Raw genomic sequence first — 19,982 nt, 5'->3', positions numbered from 1 at the left:
TATTTGGAGAGACCCCCCAGGAAAGAGACTTGGGAGTAATGCGCGGCAGTGGCGAAAAGGGTAAACAGAATGCTGGGAATGATTAAGAAGGGGATCACGAACAGATCGGAGAAGGTTATCATGCCGCTGTACTGGGCCATGGTGCGCCCTCATCTGGAGTACTGCGTCCAGCACTGGTCGCCATACATGAAGAAGGACACGGTACTATTAGAAAGGATCCAGAGAAGAGCGACTAAAATGGTTAAGGGGCTGGAGGAGTTGCCTTACAGTGAGAGATTAGAGAAACTGGGCCTCTTCTCCCTTGAAAAGAGGAGACTGAGAGGGGACATGATCGAAACATTCAAGATACTGAAGGGAATAGACTTAGTAGATAAAGACAGGTTGTTCACCCTCTCCAAGGAATGTGTTCCCAAGGGAGGTGATGTAGAGGGAAACAATTACAAAGAAACCAAAATGGAATTGTCCAAATCTGAATGATGTGCACTAAAATAGTGTCCTCCAACTCATCTGATAATGTGAAGATCTTTATTCCTCCAATATCACAATGGTACATACAAATAACTCTATGACTCAATGACTTGACATGTACATGTTTCGGCCGACAGAGTTCAAACAAGCATGGGATGAACACAGAGGATCTCTAATCGGAAAATAATGGGTATATATTGAAGGAACTAAGGCCAGTATTGGGCCTTTGTCCCATATATGGACATTCAGTTGAGGATGGCTGGTATGGTTAAGATGGACTGGAGTGAGTTTTGATGAAGACTCCAGTAGATAGAACCCAAGCACACTACTGGGCAGGGATCTGGGTTTCTGGCCCAGAAATATCTAAGAAAAAGGGCCTTTTAAATTAAATGATTGATTTTTGGAGCATGTATGGTTGGGCAGACTGGATGGACCATTCGGGTCTTTATCTGCCGTCATTTACAATGTTACTATGAGTCCCTGTGCTGGCAGGTCCTGTTCACAGGAAGAGAATGGCCTTCAGAGGGAGTGAGGCCCAGCTAAGGATGTCGATACAGGGGCTCGCAGAATACCAAAAGCGGCAGTCAAAACAGAACAGCACTCCGTTCTTAAGGTAGTATTTAGAGCAGTGGTCTCAAACCCGCAGCCCGCCAGGTACTGTTTTGAGGCCCTCTGTATGTTTATCATAATCACAAAAGTAAAATAAAAGTTTCTTGATCATATGTCTCTAGCTATAAATTATAATATTATTATTAAGACTTAGCCAAAAGGAAAGATTTATAAACTATAAAGAGTTTTACCTCATGCAAAATTGTCATTTCTGTAATAAGACATTAACTATTTTTTTTCTGAGGCCCTCTAAGTACCTACAAATCCAAAATGTGGCCCTGCAAAGGGTTTGAGTTTGAGACCACTGATTAGAGGGTATGCAAGATCTCTCTTTTATCAGGATCATGAAAACCATCAACAAGCAGCTGGAGTGACACAAGAGATATCGACCAGAACATAGTAACATAGTAGATGACGGCAGATAAAGACCCGAATGGTCCATCCAGTCTGCCCAACCTGATTCAATTTAAATTATTATTATTATTATTATTTTTCTTCTTAGCTATTTCTGGGCGAGAATCCAAAGCTTGTGCTATAAGACAGAGTTCAGTTGTGTTCTCTATCTCCACCTGCTGGAAGACCTAAAAACCATCAAATTTCTGGACTGGTATGCTGCTGATGACGAGGGACATATGTTAAACCGACAGCATTAATAGGTACTATTTTCTTGAACCTCTTAATTCAGTGCTCAGTTTCTCTCACTGCACGAGGGCATTTATTACAAAACAAAGTTCCAGCCAGGGCACTCTGCCCTGCGACTCCATTCAGAGCCGTCTCAACTACGTCACGGCCACAGAAGTTCTTTCTCGCCGAAGGCAAGCCAAGCTGCGACGTGTCACGTACTGATTACGCGTTAGGGACGTTACGCTACGGCACTTCCGATCTCCATGATTTCCTGGGGAGCGAATACTTCCGGTCTTCGTGTACCAGAACCTCTGGACCTGACTTAAATTGGGAACGGTGGCTTAGCGGAGACATGGACCCGGCTGGCCAAGGTTAGTGGGGGAATAGGCTGGTCCCCTATCCCTAGGGTTAATGCTAATGGCTCAGCCGCTTCCATATTTCTTAGAATTCCTCATTTGGCGCTGGAGTGTTTATATTTTGTGGAAATCTGAATTAATTTTAGATCTTAATGCGTTGAATTGGACAAACATAACGTTACATAATTTCACATTTCCATTATATTACTCAGGGTTTACTTTCTGTGTCTCAGAACAGGCATCCCAGGACCTTAGCAGTGCCACTCGGCTAAAAACCCTAAGCTTTACGCACCATCATCTTCATAGGTTCGTTATAGTCGGTTTTAATCTCTTATTTTATATAAAAGTATTTAAATATTTATTCAACAAAATGTTAACTCATTATCTCGACGGTCAGGGGGATAGTATGTCCAACATGCCACATGTTTCGCCTGAACAACTTTATCAAGAACATCCCTTGTAAACAATTTAAGACATCATCATACATATGTTAATTTATAATGCTCCTTAAATCTATATTATTTTAAATTGCATATTTTACTGTCACAAATGCCATACTCCCCAGCTCTCATTAGGTCAGAATGGTGGTATCATCTAAAACTCCAGCTTTTGAAATAGAGAATGACATGGGGGAAAAAATCTGTCCCCGTCACCGGCCCACCATCCTCTGCACCGCCCCGTCACCGCCATCCCTTTCACCGCCCCGTCACCGCCACTGCCATCCCATTCACCGCCCCGTCACCGTCCCCGCTGCATCCATATAAGCCTTAGTACTGTAATATTTAGCTTATTCCTTTCTTATAAATCAAAGTTCCTGCTGCTGAACTAGAGAAAGAGATGTTCAGCTGGCAGGGCTTTGTTTATAAATTTTTATCAACACAACTAATATACTATTTTATCCTAAAGCAAAAAATAAATAAATAAATATAATTTTTTTTTTCTACCTTTGTTGTCTGGTTTCTGCTTTCCACATCTTTTCATTCAATTCCTTCCATCCACTGTGTGTCTTCTCTCTGCGTCTTCCACTTACTGTGCCTCTCCCTTCACCCCCCCCCCTCCAATTGGTCTAGCACCCATCTTCTTCCCTCCGCTCCCCCATAGTCTGGCATCTGTCTTCTTCCCACTCTGTCTTCCACATTTCCCTTCGGGGTCTGTTCCTCTCCACCCTCCTTCAATGTCTGTCCTATTCCTTTCCACCACCACCCTTCACTCCCTCCTTTACCATCTGTTCCTTTCTACTACCCTTCAGCTCCTCTCGCGTGGCCTATCTATCTACCTTCCTCCCTCTTATTTTCATGGCACGTTACAATGTAATTTGTGCAAGCCACTGGAGCCTGCAAGCTCGGTCCCTGTCCCATCCCCACAAACCATCTCGCTTCTGTGCTATTTTCCCCATTTCTAATATCTCCCCTATGTATCTGCCATTGCCCCCCCCCTGTGTCCATATACCATCCCTATGGCATGTCCCCTTTATGTCACTGTCCCTATGCCCCATGCACATAATTTCCCCTCTTTCTGTTACCTTCCTGTGTCCAGATTTCCCCTATCTTCCTCTTCCATACCAGTGTGTCTCTTCTTTTCAACCCCATCTAGCTTTTTTCCCTCTTTCTTCCCCCTCCCCCCCCCTTGCTTCTAGCATCTGGCTCACCTGCCTGTCCTTCCCTTTCTTTCCTGCTGTGGGTTTTTCTTTCTGTCTTCATCCCCTTGGCCCAGAATCCTTTTCCCTTTCACTCCCTCCTTCCAATTTGAGCCGGGAACACGAGCGATCGCACGGTCCCCGCAGCCATCACCCGCCTGCCCAATGGATCCTACTGTTTAGCCAGCTCTCTCCCTTCTCCTCACCTTAGTTTGTAGGTTTTGTTTTTCGTCGACATGCACACTTTCCCAAAGAGCCGCGCACGCGCGGCTGCTCAGTGTTCAATCTTCTGCTCTGCTGCAACTTCCTGTTTCCGGTTGCGTCAGAGCAGAAGATCGAAACTGAGCAGCAGCGGGTGCGCGGCTCTCTGATAGCGTGCGGGTCACCGAAAAAGAAAACCTACAAACTAAGGTGAGGAGAAGGGAGAGAGCTGGCTAAACACTAGGATCGATTGGGCAGGCGGGTGTGTGCTGCGGGGACCACGCGATCCTTCATGCCTCACTGCGGGGACAAGACCACCGTGTCATTCTCTATTTTGAAACACTCCCTTCACCCCTTCTCATTGGTTGGTCGGGGAATCTAAACCTGAGCTATAATAGTGATGCCCACTCATTTTAGCATCTAGACCAGGGGTGTCAAACTTAATCACATAAGGAGCCAAAATCTAAAACACAGGCAAGTCATGAGCCAAATTTTTTTATTAAGATACTTAGTCTTAGTAGAAGGATTCTGGGTTAGATGAACCATTGTTCTTACCCAATATGGCGGCTCTTACGTTCTCATATTCCTCAGAGCAATCTCCATTGACCACTACCCTCTGTCACCTTGCACTGAACCAGTTCCTAACTCAGTCTGCCATTTTGGGGCCCATCCCGAGGGCACATAGTTTATTTATTAGATGTCAAGGTTTGCTAAAACCTAAATCGAAATACACGACATCTAGTGCATGCTGTACAACACCAGAGAAATAAAAACAAATGAATTTCTTCCTGAACAGTGCAAAATATAGACAGCAGATGTAAATTTTCAAAATTAACACACTTAATTGAAAATAAAATCATTTTCCTACCTTTTTATTGTCTGGTGATTTCATTTTTTAATCATCTCTCCTTCACTTTTTGTCCTACATCCATCTTTGGCATTAAACTTTAACATTCAACTTTCTTCCCTTTTTCTGCTTCTTCTCAATCTATTTTTCCATGTCTTCCACTTCTGTCCATACATGTGCACATCCCCTCCTTCCTTTTCCCCTATTCCCATCAATCCTAAACAGCATTTCTTCCATCTCTTTTCCTTTCCCTTCCCCACTCCTCCCATCCCTGTTCACCATTTCCTCCCTCTCCCCCTCCTGTGTTCTGACATCTGTTTTCTCCCTTCCTATGGTCTGGCATATTTTTTTTTCTCTCTTTCCTACAATTTGGCTTCTCTAGCCCTTCCTTCCTTTCCCTTGTTCCCCTACTGTGGCTGGCAGCTCTTCCTCCTCCTTCCCTCCCCTTCTTATGTCTGACATCTCTCTCCTTCCACAACTGAACTGCTATATTTTCCCCTGATCTGGTATCATTCTCTTCTCCTTCCCACAGTCTGGTATATCTCTCTCACTTTCATCCTTTCCCTTCTCTCCCCCTTCTTGTGGTCCATTTCCCTCCTTCCCTCTCCCCCTCCTGTTGTCTGCTATCTCTCTTCTTCTTCGCAGTCTATCATATCTGTCTCACTCTCTCTCTCCTCCCCTTCCATCCCTGCTCTGCACTGTTGTCATTCTCTAGTCCCGATGATGACCTATGCTTGCTTTTATAAGTTTTGAACACAGTAGTTGGTGATCTTAGAACTTTTTAATACACATTTTGTATGATGATTAGGAAGCTGACCATCTGAGGCAGAGCAAAAATGCACTTTTCATTGTGCTCAACCTCATCCACTTCTCAACTCTCGCAGAAATAACCTAAAGCTCAGGACTCTTTTCACCCCCTTCTTTTTCCTTCCTGCCTCTCCTTTCCTTCACCTGTCGCCCTTCCTCGTTCTCCAGGGTGATGCCACATGAGCCCCTCCACAGCAACAACATTGCGGTGCCCCTTTTATTAAACCGTGCTAGTGGTGTGTAGTGCCGGGAGCCGCGCTGAATGCTGTGCGCTGCTACTGATGCTCATAGGTACTCTATGAGTGTCGGAAGCAGCGCGAGGCATTCAGCGTGGCTCCCGGCGCTACAAAACTCTAGCGCGGTTTAATAAAAGGAGGCCTAAGAGCCGAACCTCTGCCCTATCAGCAGCAATAGCCAGTCTAGTAGGACTGAGCCTTCGTCACCTGATGGTGACTGAGTGAGGACAGCTGCCTGGCACTCCCTGACAACAGTTTACCTCATCGGGGGATTTCTCCTGCTGGCAGCGCTCCCACACGTTAGACGTACAACCAGAGCCAGCGGCTACAGCCGCCGCCACAGCAGCAACCCCTTCACCGCATCCTAACCTATATGGGGCAGGGTAAAAACACAAAATGTGTCATAGCCAATCAGAAAATGCAAGCCGGCAAGCGCAGTTGGGTGATTTTCGGCTGCTTGCCTCCTGGAAATTTTTAGTGCAGATACTGCGATATTCCGGCCTACAGTTTTTCAAAAGGCTGGGGGCTGGAGAGTTTTGCTGGGTGAAGTTGCGGGGTTGTTTTAAAAAGGTATGAGAGTAAAAATTTGTATCTTCGCTACATAACACACACCAACATTTTCACCCACTTTTGGGTGGAAAAAATGCATCTTATGAAGTGGAAAATACGATACTTTTAAAACCAGTAGGAAGATTTTTTTTCAGTCAGATTAGTTAAGCTCTGGAATGCATTGCCAGATGTTGTAGTAAGAGTGGATTGCATTCTTGGCTTTAAGAAAGGTTTGGACAATTTCCTAGAGGAAAAGTCCATACCTAGTCTGTTATTGAGAAAGACATTGGGGGAAGCCACTGCTTGCCCTGGATCAGTAGCATGGAATATTGCTACTCCTTGGGTTTTGATCAGGTACTAGTGACCTGGATTGGCCACTGTGAGAACAGGCTACTGGGCTTGATGAACCATTGGTCTGACCCACTAAGGCTACTTTTATGTTAACTGAAGAGATGGAGATATAGAATCCATCTTGTTACGCATAGAACAGCGCTTTATATATGATCTCGACACCCTCTATCCTTCAGGGCTTAATACAGAACTAGATGAGTCGAGTTAGGATAACAGCTTGCATCAAAACTTGTACTGTAACTATGGCAAATTGTAACCTGTTAACTATATATTATGTATGTTTAACCTGTAAACTGTTCTGAGCTCTTTGAGGAGAATGGGATAGAAAATGAATTAAATAAATTTCTTTGAGAATTGTTTAAGCAATTCATGTGTCACTTTTTATTCATTGCTTTTTTAAAACCATCTCTGGTTTCTTTATTTTGTCTGCCTTAAATTTTAGATCTTTTTATCCACTATAATAATACCTTTGGCGCGCATTTGCACTTCAATCTTTGTGGCTCCGTGGTGCCGTGCCCACGCATGCGCAGTAGAAGGAGCCAGCGGCGGTTTCCCTATCGCCCTCCCTCGGCGATACTAGCTCCTTCTACTGCACCTGTGGAAGCAATTTAAGCATGGACGCATGGAGGCAGCGGCGACTCTCCCCTCCCGCCTTCACTCTGTCTAACAGGACCAATGAGAGCATAAAAATAACAGAAGCAGGCATATCAACGCTCAGCATACTGACTGTGGTTGGCAGTTGTTCAGGCTGGGGAGGAGGCAAAAGGAGTTATTTAAGGGTAGGTGGGAGAAGGGGGCTGGAGCTGAAGCGTCTCAGCGCACGAGAATGAAAGACAGCGGGCTGGGAGAGAGACAGACAGAGAGACAGGGGGCCAGGGAGAGAGACAGACATAGTAACATAGTAGATGACAGCAGATAAAGATCCAAATGGTCCATCCAGTCTGCCCAACCTGATTCAATTTAAATTTTTTCTTCTTAGCTATTTCGGGCAAGATTCCAGAGCTCTACCCGGTACTGTGCTTGGGTTCCAACTGACAGACAGGGAGCGAGGGAGAGAGACAGAGAGATAGAAAGACAGACAGACAGTGGGCAGGGAAAGAGGTAGAAAGACAGACAGCGGGAGGGAGAAAGCCAGAAAGAAAGGAAGAAAGGGACAGGGGCAGGGAGAGAGGCAGAAAGATAGACAGACATATTCTAGCACCCATTAATGTAACGTGCTTAAACACTAGTGTATTTATAAATGTTTAATAGACTGATTAATGTATGATTTGAAATTTATATATATAATGTTGAATGACACTTATCATTCACATTTGCTAGTTTTTTTTAATTTTATTTTAAATCCAACATTTTTTTGTCCCAGGACAAGCAGGCAGCATATTCTCACATGTGGGTGACATCATCCACAGAGCCCCGACGCGGACAGCTTTTCAAGCAAACTTGATGAAGATTCAAGCTTGCTATGCTGCACCACGCATGTGCATGCCTTCCCGCTCCACTAGAGGGCGCATCACCACCTCGTGGTCCTCAGTTCTAAAGTTTCCGCAGAGCCAGAAGCCCTGATCTTGTGTTTCTCTGTGTGAATTTCCTTCTAGTACCGCGGCTTTGTTATTTTGTTCGGAGTCGCTGTGCGTGTTCGTGTTATTTGTTCTAGTTAAAAAAAAAAAAAAGTAGATTTTCTTTTCGTGTTTCGGCATCCGGGGGCTCCCGGGTTGCCGTGGCTGCGTGGCCTCGTTCGGTCGCAGCCTTGTTTTTCATGTCCCGGCCCTTGTCCGGTTTTAAAAAGTGCACCAGGTGTGATCGGCTGCTGTCGATCATCGACCCCCATCGGTGGTGCCTTTTGTGCTTGGGGGCTGATCATCCCACCCATTCCTGCCCCCGGTGCGCAACTTTTCAATCTCGGACTCTCCGTCGCCGTCAGGCTCAGATGGCGGACCTGTTTGTTGTGGAGCTGGCCTCGGTCCCGGCCTCGACGTCAGCCTTGGCTTCGGCCCCGGCCTTGGCCTCGGTGACCTCGGCCCCGCCACGGCTGTCCTCGGCTTCAAAGTCCTCGACATCGACCTCGAAGTCATCAGCCCCGGGTAAGTCCCCGCTTCTCTCCTCAGGTTCCACACCGGCGAAGAAGTCATCCACGGGGACGGCTGCGGTGCATGGAGGGGGTGCGCCAGCCTCGGCCCCGGTCCGGACCTCCAAACCTGTGCATGTGTCCACTCCTAGGGAATACTCTGTGTCGAGGTCGCCCTCGGTGGAATGCACTGTGACCTCGGAGATGCCGTCCATGATGGCGGGTCCGGTGTTCCAGGACGTGTTCCGTGCCTTAATATCGTCGGAGCTGTCCTTGGCGTTGGCCCACTTGCAGCCTGCCTCGACTTCGGACCAGCCTGAGCGGGGCGTTGGGGCCCCTCGGGGCAAGGTGCGCCGGTCCCGGTGCCTCTCTTCTTCCGATTCCTCGCGTCGGGCCGTTCATCGCCCTCGGGCTTGCCGAGGTCGAAGCATCGATCGAAGCATCCTTCGTCCCCACTCCGTCGTTTGTCGAAGCGTCCCCGGGATTCCCCTCCGAGGCGGGGATGCTCTCTGACGTCCTGTACCGTCGAGGCTCTTCGAGTCTCTGATCTGTCTCTCTCCAATCCCCAGTTGCTCCAGTCGCCTCCTCGGTTGGGAGCCCGGGGCCGGACCGCCTTACTATCGATAGGATCTCCATGGAGCTCTCGGGACCCTTCTCAGAGGCATCGGCGGGTTTCAGTACCGCCCACCCCTAGGTCTTCACCGCGGGGGTCCTTGAGGCCTCGTCGGTCCTCGACGCCGGTGCGTTCCTTGGGCGCTGCCTCTTCAGGTTCGGAACAGGGTGTTGGCCGTGAACCCCGCTATTCATGTGAGGCTTCGCCCTCCTTTTCGGCGGCTCGCCGTTCTCACTCGCCTACCCCCACGGACGAATGGGCCGGAGTTCGCCCATCTTCGTTTTCACAATTTGTCATGGACATGGGGCGGGCACTGGATTTGGACCTTTATTATTATTTATTTATAAATTTTTGAAATTTTAACAAGCATACAATCTTGTACAGAAAAGTGCAATCAAGAAAACATATCATTGATTATTCTCAAACTTGAAAATAAACCAAAATTACATAAAAGGTAACTTAATCGTACACTAGTCCTCAACAATGGATCCAGGATTAAGGAATTAGGAGTAAATATAGTACAATAACAAAATTAACCAAAACATGTCATCTGTGCTGAAAGAGAGCTTAATTAATTAAGACACCGATGTTTCTCCTTTTTCAAGGCGCTTCATGGAGAGAAAAGCAGTCAAATGAGATGGTTCAAAGAAAATATATTTGAGGGAATTATACCTAATTACACACTTACAAGGGTATCTAAGAAAAAATAATCCCCCCACCTGGGTCACACCTGGTTTTAACAATAAAAATTCCCTCCTTCTTTTCTGAGTTTCTCTCGAAACATCAGGAAAAACTTGAATATGGAAGCCAAGGAAATCTCTGGATCTATTTTTAAAGAAAAGTTTAAGAATCCAATCTCTGTCTGGAGCCAAAGCTACAGTCAGTAAGAGAGTGGCTGGACTAGCCACCTCTCTATCAGATTGTTCCAATAAAGCAGTAATATCCAAAGGATTTTCCTGTGGTCTACCATCCTCATCTTTTTTTTGAGAATCCTGATTTTTTTTATTAGGCAAATAGTACACTCTTGACAATGGTGGCAATGAACTCTCAGGAATTTTTAAATTTTCCAGAAAGTACCATTTTATCATTTCTCCTGGAGGAATTGACACAACCTTTGGAAAATTAATCAAACGTAAATTGTTAAACCGACTATTATTTTCAAGTACTTCAAATTTTCTTCTCATATTAAGATTATCTTTCACAATCAAATCTTGGTTGCTCTTAAACATTTTTAAGTCCTTCTTTTCTTCTTGAATCTCAGTTTTTATGACTACAATGTCCTGTTTCACATTTTTAATTTCTTCTTTCTGAAATTCTAATTCTTTTTCCAAGTTCTTTATCTGAGGATTGAGAGAATTACCCAGACTAGAAACCAAATCCCATAACGATTCCAGTGTAACCTCTGGGGGTCGGATAGGGGCAAAGGAAAGTACTTGTGCAATGTTAGTTGGTTCATCTGAGTGTTTTACCTCCCCTGTGCCTTGTGGACCCTTAAGCACAGTTGTCCCGGTCGCTGGTTCTTTTACAAGGAGAAATTCCCCTTGTGCTGTTCCCTGCAGCGAGCCTTCCACTTCACTGGCCTCTCGAGAAGAAAACTCTGCCTCTTCGGACATGCTCTCCTCCCTCGGAGAGCTAGCTCCCAGCGGCAACGGCTGTAGAGGAGGTGTCCTGACGTCGGGGCTCAGCGGGACGTCCAGCCCGGGGGTATCCGCCGAGACACTCCTATCAGCCGGCGCTCCCAACGGGCGATTCCCCAAGCGACTCGACTCGCTTTGAAGACGCCGGAAAATGTCGTCGATAGTGAGAACTGCGGGTCTCGAGCACTGGGAGGCTCCACCAACGCTCCTACCCCTTCTCTTCGGCATTATTCTGGTAGGTAGGTAAGAAAGACACTCTCCAGCGTCTTGTCAGCAACAGATAGCGGCAGCCATCTTGGATCCATCTATGTGGATTTGGACCTTAAGTCGGACTCCAAATATACAAAGGAGTTCCTGGTGGAGATGGACTTGCCTTCCCCGCCCCGGGAGTCTCTCCGGCTTCCCTTGAACCCGGTGCTCCGTCAGGCTTTTCTGTGGAACCTGGAGACTCCCTATGCTGTTACTGCTGTTCCATCTAAGATGGAGTCTAAGTACCAGACGGTGCCGTGTCCGGGGTTCAAGCAGGCCCAGCTGTCTCACCAGTCGCTGTTGGTGGAGTCCTCGCTTAAGAAATCTCACCCATCTCGGATTTCTGCTGCGGCTCTCCCGGGGTGCGAGGGCAGAACTCTCGATAAGTTTGGGAGGAGGCTGTACCAGAACTCAATGATGGCCAATCGCGTTCTGAATTACTCCTTTACTTACACATCTTACCTCAAGCGTTTGGTAAAATCCCTGCCCGCTTTTCAGGGGGTTTTGCCGGATTCTCACCGGGAGGAATTTGGGCAGTTGATCGAGTCCCTCTCTCAGCTGCGTCTGTACCTTTTTCATGCCACCTACGACGCCTTTGAGCTCACCTCTAGGGTCTCTGCGTTCGCTGTCGCCATGCGCCGGTTGGCGTGGCTCAGGTTTGTGGATACGGATCCTAATCTTCAGGATCGCCTCGCTAACCTTCCCTGTGTGGGCTCAGAACTCTTTGATGGCTCTATCGAGGCGGCTACGAAGCGCCTATCTGAGCATGAGAGGTCCTTTGCTTCCCTGGTAAGACCCAAGGCGAAGCCTGCACCTACCAAGACCTATCGGGCTCCGCCCCGGCGGTACCCACAGAAATCGACTCCGGCTTTCTCGAGGCCGCCGCATCGACGTCCGCCTCAGTAGTCCCGGGCGCAGCAAAAGTCTGAGGCACTGGCGGCGTCTAAACCTGCACCGTCCTTTTGACAGTCTGAGCAATTGGGGGCCACCAGCCCGGCTTCCCATCGGGGGCCGACTCTATGCTTTTTACCCCAGTTGGACGCGCATCACCTCGGACGCTTGGGTCCTCAATGTCGTGGCGAACGGTTACTCTTTGAATTTCCGGGAGGTTCCACCCGACAGTCCGCCCAGCGTGTGCCCTTCGAATCGGGCACAGTTGGCCCTGTTGTTGTCGGAAGCCCGGGCCCTTCTGCGCCTCCGGGTTGTGGAGCTTGTTCCCCCTTGTCAGTAGGGCTGGGGGTTCTATTCCCGTTACTTCTTGGTCCCCAAGAAGACCGGGGACCTTCGCCCGATCTTAGACCTCAGATGTCTCAACCGGTACCTGGTTCGGGAGAAGTTCAGGATGCTCTCCCTTCCGGTTCTGTACCCGCTGCTCGACGAGGGGGACTGGCTGTGCTCCCTCGATCTGAAGGAGACTTACACCCATGTTCCAGTGCATCCCGCCTTTCGCCGGTTCCTGCATTTTCAGGTGGGGGAGTTGCACCTTCAGTACCGGGTCCTCCCCTTTGGGCTGGCTTCGTCCCCTCGAGTCTTCACGAAGTGTCTTGTAGTTGTCGCGGTGGCTCTGCGGTCCCGGGGCCTTCAGGTCTTCCCTTACCTCGACGACTGCTTTTTCAGCCTTCACATGCTGAGGAAACTTAGATCCTGTTTCCATCAAAATCACTTTACCGTACTTGTCTAATCCATCATCCTTTCCAGATTGGACTATTGCAACTCTATTTACTTAAACCTAACTAAGAAAAACCTTCATAGACTCCAGCGGATTCAGAATGCCGCGGCCAAGCTGATCTTCGCAAAAAGTAAATTTGACCATGTCTCTCCGCTTCTGTCCAAGCTTCACTGGCTACCGATAATCGCCAGGATCCACTTCAAATGCGCCTGTCTAGCTTTCAAAATCCTACATGGGATCCTCCCTCCATGTATCCCTCTTTCTTGGAACTCCTCAAACCCTAATACCATCAGATCCACCCACAAATTAAAATTTTCCTTCCCCTCATTAAGAGGCATCTCCCATAAAGGAAAACTAGGGACCTCCTTTCCCTTCAGAATCACCGAGCTCTGGAACAACCTTTCCTCCCCTCTTCGGAACCTGAGTTCCCTCCAACTTTTCCGTAAACATCTGAAGACCTGGCTATTTTAAAAAATCTGATACTTTCTCCATCTCTGGCATTCTAAGCCCTCAAAAAATCTCTCCATACTTAGTCCTCTAACCCTTCACTGTAGTTCCTTTCTATCCCATCTCCTGTAAACCTCTACCTTTCATTGTAGTTCCTTTCTATCCCATCTCCTGTAAACCGTGCCGAGCTCTACGAATGTGGAGATGATGCAGTATACAAACCTAAGGTTTAGTTTAGTTTAGTTTAGACTGGTTGATCAAGGCGCAGTCGAGGGAGGGGGTTATTGCAGCGACCCAACAGACTATTACCTATCTTCAGTGTCTGGGGTTCGAGGTGAACTTTCCCAAGTCCCAGCTATGCCCCTCGCAGTCTCTGCAATTCATCGGAGCCGTGCTGGACACGGTTCAACTTCGCTCATTCCTGCCTCTGACTTGGCAGGAGGCTCTTGTCAGACTGTGCGAGCAGGTTTCCCTGCGGTCATGGGTCTCAGCCAAGCAGATGATGGTCCTCTTGGGTCACATGACCTCCACTGTCCATGTCACGCCGTTCGCCTGGTTGCACCTTCGGATTCCTCAGTGGACTTTGGCGTCCCAATGGCGACAGGATCAGGACTCGGTTTCCCGTCTCATTGCGGTGACTCCTTCTTTGAGGCGTTCGCTCCGTTGGTGGACCGACTCTTCAAATCTTTCCAGGGGTTTGCTCTTTCTTGCTCCTCCGCATTGCAAGGTTCTGACAACGGACTCGTTGGAGTGTGCTTGGGGGGCGCACCTCGACGGTCTTCGGACCCAGGGGGCTTGGTCGGCAGCGGATCGCCGCTGTCACATCAATCTGCTGGAGCTTCGGGCCATTTACTTGGCGGTAGTGGATTTTTGTCATCTGCTTCGGGACCAGGTGGTCCTCGTACGCACGGATAATCAGGTGGCGATGTACTACGTCAACAAACGGGGGAACGGGGTCCCTGTCTCTATGCAGGGAGGCCCTTCGCCTTTGGGATTGGGCCTTCCGACACAACATCTTCCTTCGTGTGGTTTACATTCAGGGAGAACGCAACTGTTTGGCGAACAAACTGAGTCGCCTCCTGCGGCCGCACGAATGGTCTCTGCATTCTCCGACTTTACGTCGGGTGTTCGAGCACTGGGGGACTCCTCAGATAGATCTGTTTACTTCCCCCCTCAATCACAAGTTGCCTCTCTTCTGTTCCAGGATATACTCGCCGGATCGTCTCGAGGCGGATGCTTTCCTCCTGGCTTGGGAGGGGAAGTTCCTTTATGCGTTCCCGCCTTTTCCTCTAATTTTCCTCTAATTTTGCTGGTACATCTCAAGTCGACCCATGCCGATCTGATCCTGATTGCGCCTCGATGACCTCGGCAACCCTGGTTCTCCCTACTGCTTCAGCTCAGTATCCAGGAGCCTCTTCTTCTGCCTGTTTTTCCTTCTCTGCTGTCTCAGAGTCAGGGGTCGCTGTTGCATCCCAATCTGCAGTCTCTGCATCTGACGGCTTGGTTCCTTTCCACCTGATTCCTTCTGTTCAGTTGTCCCAGTCGGTGGGGGATGTTTTGGAGGCCTCTCGTAAGGCTTCGACACTGCAATGTTATTCCCAGAAGTGGACTAGATTCACTTCCTGGTGTGCTTCGCATTCTCTTCATCCTTTGTCAGCTTCTTTGTCTTCGGTTTTGGAATATTTACTTCATTTGTCTCACTCTGGCCTTAAGACGAACTCTGTTCGGGTCCATCTTAGTGCGATTGCTTCCTTCCATCAGCATCTTGATGGGAAACCCATTTCTGTCCACCCTTTGGTTTCTCGTTTTATGAGAGGGCTTTTGAATGTCCATCCTCCTCTCAAGCCTCCTCCTATGGTTTGGGATCTCAACGTGGTTCTTGCTCAGCTCATGAAGCCTCCGTTTGAGCCTATGGATAAGTCTCACCTGAAGTTCCTTACTTGGAAGGTGATCTTTTTGCTTGCGCTCACCTCTGCTCGTAGGATTAATGAGCTGCAGGCTTTGGTGGCGGATCCGCCTTTTACTGTTTTCCATCATGACAAGGTGGTTCTCCGCACTCATCCCAAGTTCTTGCCCAAGGTGGTGTCTGATTTCCATCTCAATCAGTCCATTGTGCTTCCTGTCTTTTTCCCCAAGCCACATTCTCATCCTGGAGAGGTGGCGTTGCATACTCTTGACTGTAAGAGGGCGTTGGCTTTCTATCTTCAACGCACTCAGTCTCATTGGACGGTTCCTCAATTGTTTCTGTCTTTTGACCCTAACTGGTTGGGTCACCCTGTTTCCAAGCGCACCTTGTCCAATTGGTTGGCGGCTTGTATTTCCTTCTGCTACGCTCAGGCTGGTCTCGCGCTGCAGTGAAGAAACCTTCCAAGTGTATTCCACCAGGTCATAAGGACCTTCTTATTTAGGCCTTCTCAACATGTGTCGTGAACAATATTGCCCATTTAGAGAAAAAAAAGAAACAAATATTTTAATTTTACAAAAGAAGAATTTAACGTCATACACTTTCTCTAAACTAAACCTTAAGTTTATATACCGCATCCTCTCCATGATTATAGAGCTCGGCACGGTTTACAAGAGCTTAATAAAGGAAGGTATAACACATTGGGTTTGGTTGAGTATAGGGGGAGGAGAGCATTACATTTTTGTGAAAAGCCTAGTTTTCAGGTGCTTAACGGAATAGTTGGAAGGAGACCTGATTCAGTAGTGGGGTAGTAAGGTTATTCCAAAGCCCTGTGATTCTGAAGAAGAGAGATTTTCCCAATTTTCCCGCATAGAGGATAACTTTTAGTGAGGGAAAGGATAGTTTAAGTTTTTAGGTGGGCCTGGTGTTGTCAGGACTCGAGGAGTTCCAAGATTAGGGGAGGGAGGATGCCGTGTAGGATTTTAAAAGCTAGGCAGGCACATTTTAAAATGAACCCTGGAAATTGTTGGGAGCCAGTGGAGTTTGGACAACAGTGGGGAAACGTGGTCAAATTTGCGTTTTGAAAAGATCAACTTGGCCGCAGTGTTCTGAATTAATTGAAGTCTTAGGTAGATAGAATTGCAATAGTCTAGTCTGGAAAGGATGATGGATTGAAGAAGGACGGCAATATGTTGTTGGAAGCAGGATCTCACTTTCCTCAGCATGTGGAGGCTGCAAAAGCATGATTTATCAGGGAGTTGAGGTGGTCGTTGAAGGAAAGGGAAGAGTCGATGATGATGCCTAGAACTTTGCTTTATAGCTTCTTGTCTTCCATGTATTTCCCCATCCTCCTATGTACCTGAAGCCTTGTTCCCCGCATCAAGGATTTAGTCCGACTGGGGCGTGATTTCTTGTGGGTCCCTTAGTTCTCTGACTTGTTTTTTTCCGAGCACCGATTGGGAGTTTGTTTACATCTTCCTCGTGGCACAGCATCAACAGTGCCGTGCTCGACTGTGCCTCTTGGCCTAGCCAGGGCTTTCCGAGAATTTTAGCACAGGTCCTTTCTTTCTTTCGTGGTCGACTGGTTGGTTGGACTTCTTCCAGCCTGTTTACTTTATCAATCTCCACCAGTTGATTTCCTTTCTTCATTCTTTGGCTGTGCATCTTCACATTTGCTGAGACCTCTCTGGTCCTGTGCCAATTCTTGGACTATTTGGCGATGCTCCTCCTCTCGAAGGTCAGGAATGTTTTTCTTCCCAGAGCCTGGGTTGATGGCTTAGTGTAAGGTTTGCCGCCTTCTGTTGTCCTCGATGACTAGTGTATGGGATTCTGTACACGTTTTAAGATCCATGGTGGTGATTCCCTGGGACCTTCGCCTCGTTTTCTTGTGAGACCGCTGCAGCAGTCGCATTTGTTCCGGGTTCGAAAGTGATGGTAGTGGTTGTGGTGTTTCGTTGCAACCAGGGGATTCAAATACATCCTTCATTGTCCCATTACTTCAGGTGCCTTCCTGGCGGGTCAGTTTGGCGGTGACACAAACGAGTGATTTCTCTATTTCGATCTTTGTATTCCCTTCAGGACTCTCTTGTCCTGTGGTAGTCCTTGGACCATCTCTTAGGGTTGTTTAACATGCAGGTTGATCACTTCCAGTCTCAGGTTTGTCTTTTTTCTTCAGTCACTCGGACCGAGAGTGTAGGTTTATATACAGGTTCTAGAGACCATGGTGGCATTTCTGGACTTAGCGCCTTCGGCTGGATTTCACGTCAGCACGCTGCAGCTGTAGCTTCTGTGCCGATAGTGCCCGGTGTAGGAGTCTGCACCCAAAGTGTCTAATGGACTCCTTATCCATAGTTCAGTATAAGTGGGTGGCGAAATGATTTTTTCAATGGCGTGCCATTATTATCAATGGGCCCTCTTATAGTTGCCAAGGTTTCCAGTCTTTGTGGTTAGGAGGCTCGGTTCCTTCCTGGCTCAGAGTTAGGCATCTGGTCTCAATAAGAGGCTTAGTGTTCGCTTGCTCTTAGGGAGTTGTGGACGTTCAGTCTAGCATTTCTGGAGTTTCAGGCCATCCTTCAATGAGGGAATTGTAGGGTAGCGTCTTCGCAGTTGCATTTTTTCTGCTGCCACAGAAGTATGCAGATCATTCGGTTGCTGGTCAAAGCAATGATCCTGTTTCGGTAGGTGGTACCTTATCTTTCTCTTCTCTCAGTGACTCACTTTGCGAGATCAATAAAAAAACCAAAACAAAAAAAAAACAGCCCACATGTTTCACATACCTACTCAGTGTGGATCTTCTCCATCCCGGGCTTTGCGATCTTTCCGCTCAGGAGCTCCAGCTTCTTGTGTAGCGATGACACCTCATTGAGCTATACTTCTTCACCTTATATTGCACTGCCAGCTTTTCACTTCTTCAGCGGGCTCTATGAGTGGGAGTCCGAGGGAGTTGGAGTGCATAGCTCCGTTCGCTCTTTTCTGACCTCTGGGTACTCTTCTTTATGTGTTTCCCTTGAACAATGCTTGCATTCGTCCTTCTCATGGCTCGCTTTCACGGCATGATGATATTCGTAGCTCCGGTTTTGCCGCTCCATCCTTGGTATGCGGGTCGGAGGGGTTTGTTGGTGAGCGAGCCGTTGTAGCTCTCGGTATCTTTGGATTTGTTTACCTTGGGATTCATCGACATGAACATTTGTCTTGCTGACGTTCAGGCCTAGCTCTTCGTCTCAGCTGAGGCATACGAATTATTTCTCCTTTGTTCCAGGCGAACCTGATGTCTGTATCTGTGGCTTCCGCTTGTGTCTGGAGGGGTTAGTTTGAGTCCTAGGCAGTTTGCCTGGTATTTAGCCATTCTATACTTCTGCTCTGCTTCTATGTCTTGCTTATCAGTCCACTGTAGTTCGGTTCCTGATGATGGTACCGCCTATTCGTTCATCAGTGTGGATCCCCTATCTTGGGTGGACTCTTATGATAGTTATTCGGAATTTCAGACACATTCCGTTTGAGACTTTGTCTTTTGATGCTGTAACGGAGGGGCATTGCTAACAGTGTTTCTTGTGACCATGACTCTATTTAGGTGAGTTTCTCCTTTGTTTCTTCCTCAGGTGATATATTCCTTGCATTTCAGTCGCTCTCCCTATTCCTTCCTGCTTTCTGGGAGGAGGACTGGGGGGGGCATGTGCTTCTCTTCATGGTGCTTCTTCGACCTTTGACTCTGCCTCTTTGTCTTCTTCGCGCGACACATCAAAGCTTTGGGAGCGACCAAAGCGCCCATCACTTGACGGCTCACGGGGATCTTGACTTCCACTTTCTGTATGGCAGGGAAGCGGTTCCCACATGAGCTTCATGCATTTTCACCTCAATCTCTGCCACCTTCTTGGATTGAATCCGGAGGTTTTCTTTGGCAGCCATTGGTCCGTGCTTCTAAGACGGCATTTTATATGCATGCCATTAAGAAGGCATTTTATAAGCTTGGTGCAATTGAGGATATCGGAGACTGCGTTACTTTTGGTGCTTCAGTCATTGCAGAGGTGGGGTATGCTTCCCACCCAGATTGAGGATTGCTTTGCTACAGCCCACTAGTCTCTGGATTCATCTGCTGCTGTTGCAAAGGAAGGAAAAATTTATTTCCTTTAGACGCAGCAGATGAATCCAGAGCCCCACCCTTTCTACATATTGTGGTTTGGTTTATCTTTTGCGAGTTTCTGAGGTTTTGTTATAGTTGGTCGTTGTATTCTGTATTATTACCTTTGGAATTTATTATGGGAAAGAAGTTTTTTGTATACTAAGCAGCTTACAAGTTCCGAATGCTTGGGCAAGGAGCAATACTGACGATACAGGAGAAGTGCCAGCCAAGAGGACCACCTGTTAATCAGTTTCTCTATCTCCATCTGCTAGTAGATGTGTGCTATCCCACTAGTCTCTGGATTCATTTGCTGCGTCTAAAGGAAAGAAAATTAATAGGTAAGAACATAATTTTTCCTTCAGCCTGCCCTGCTTCCCTCTGCTCCGTCATCTAAATACAGGAAGTGATGCGGAAGAGGGAAGGCCCTGGTGGGGCCGGCCGCAATCAGTCCATTCATGGTGCTGCCTCTGCTGGCTGGCTGCCACCATTGCTGCTCTTTGAGGCCTGAAGTTATGTTTGATCTGACCCGGGAAGGGGGGGGGAGTAAGTCAGAGGGGGAACATAAGAATTGCTGCTGCTAGGTCAGACCAGTGGT

General features: G+C 47.7%; 1 protein-coding gene and 1 long non-coding RNA gene across 12 annotated transcripts in view; one reads left to right on the top strand and one right to left on the bottom strand.

The window, feature by feature from the left end:
• Positions 1–19,982, bottom strand: part of LOC117345566 — a 124,634-nt gene that overhangs the window by 4,792 nt on the left and 99,860 nt on the right. The window lies entirely within an intron of this gene.
• Positions 1,877–19,982, top strand: part of TPD52L2 (TPD52 like 2) — a 109,380-nt gene continuing 91,274 nt past the window's right edge. For 2 of the 11 annotated variants that reach the window (XM_033914385.1, XM_033914391.1), the window contains exon 1: positions 1,915–2,072. In XM_033914385.1, coding sequence (XP_033770276.1) covers positions 2,054–2,072 — 19 coding nt within the window. In that variant the 5' untranslated portion in view covers positions 1,915–2,053. Of the gene's footprint in view, positions 2,073–19,982 lie in introns of all 11 variants that reach the window. The other 9 variants (XM_033914389.1, XM_033914393.1, XM_033914392.1 and 6 more) reach the window with 9 other exon arrangements.

The sequence above is a fragment of the Geotrypetes seraphini genome, chromosome 11, assembly GCF_902459505.1.
Source record: "Geotrypetes seraphini chromosome 11, aGeoSer1.1, whole genome shotgun sequence".
NCBI classification, from domain to species: domain Eukaryota; kingdom Metazoa; phylum Chordata; class Amphibia; order Gymnophiona; family Dermophiidae; genus Geotrypetes; species Geotrypetes seraphini.
This window is presented reverse-complemented; position numbering and strand designations above follow the sequence as displayed.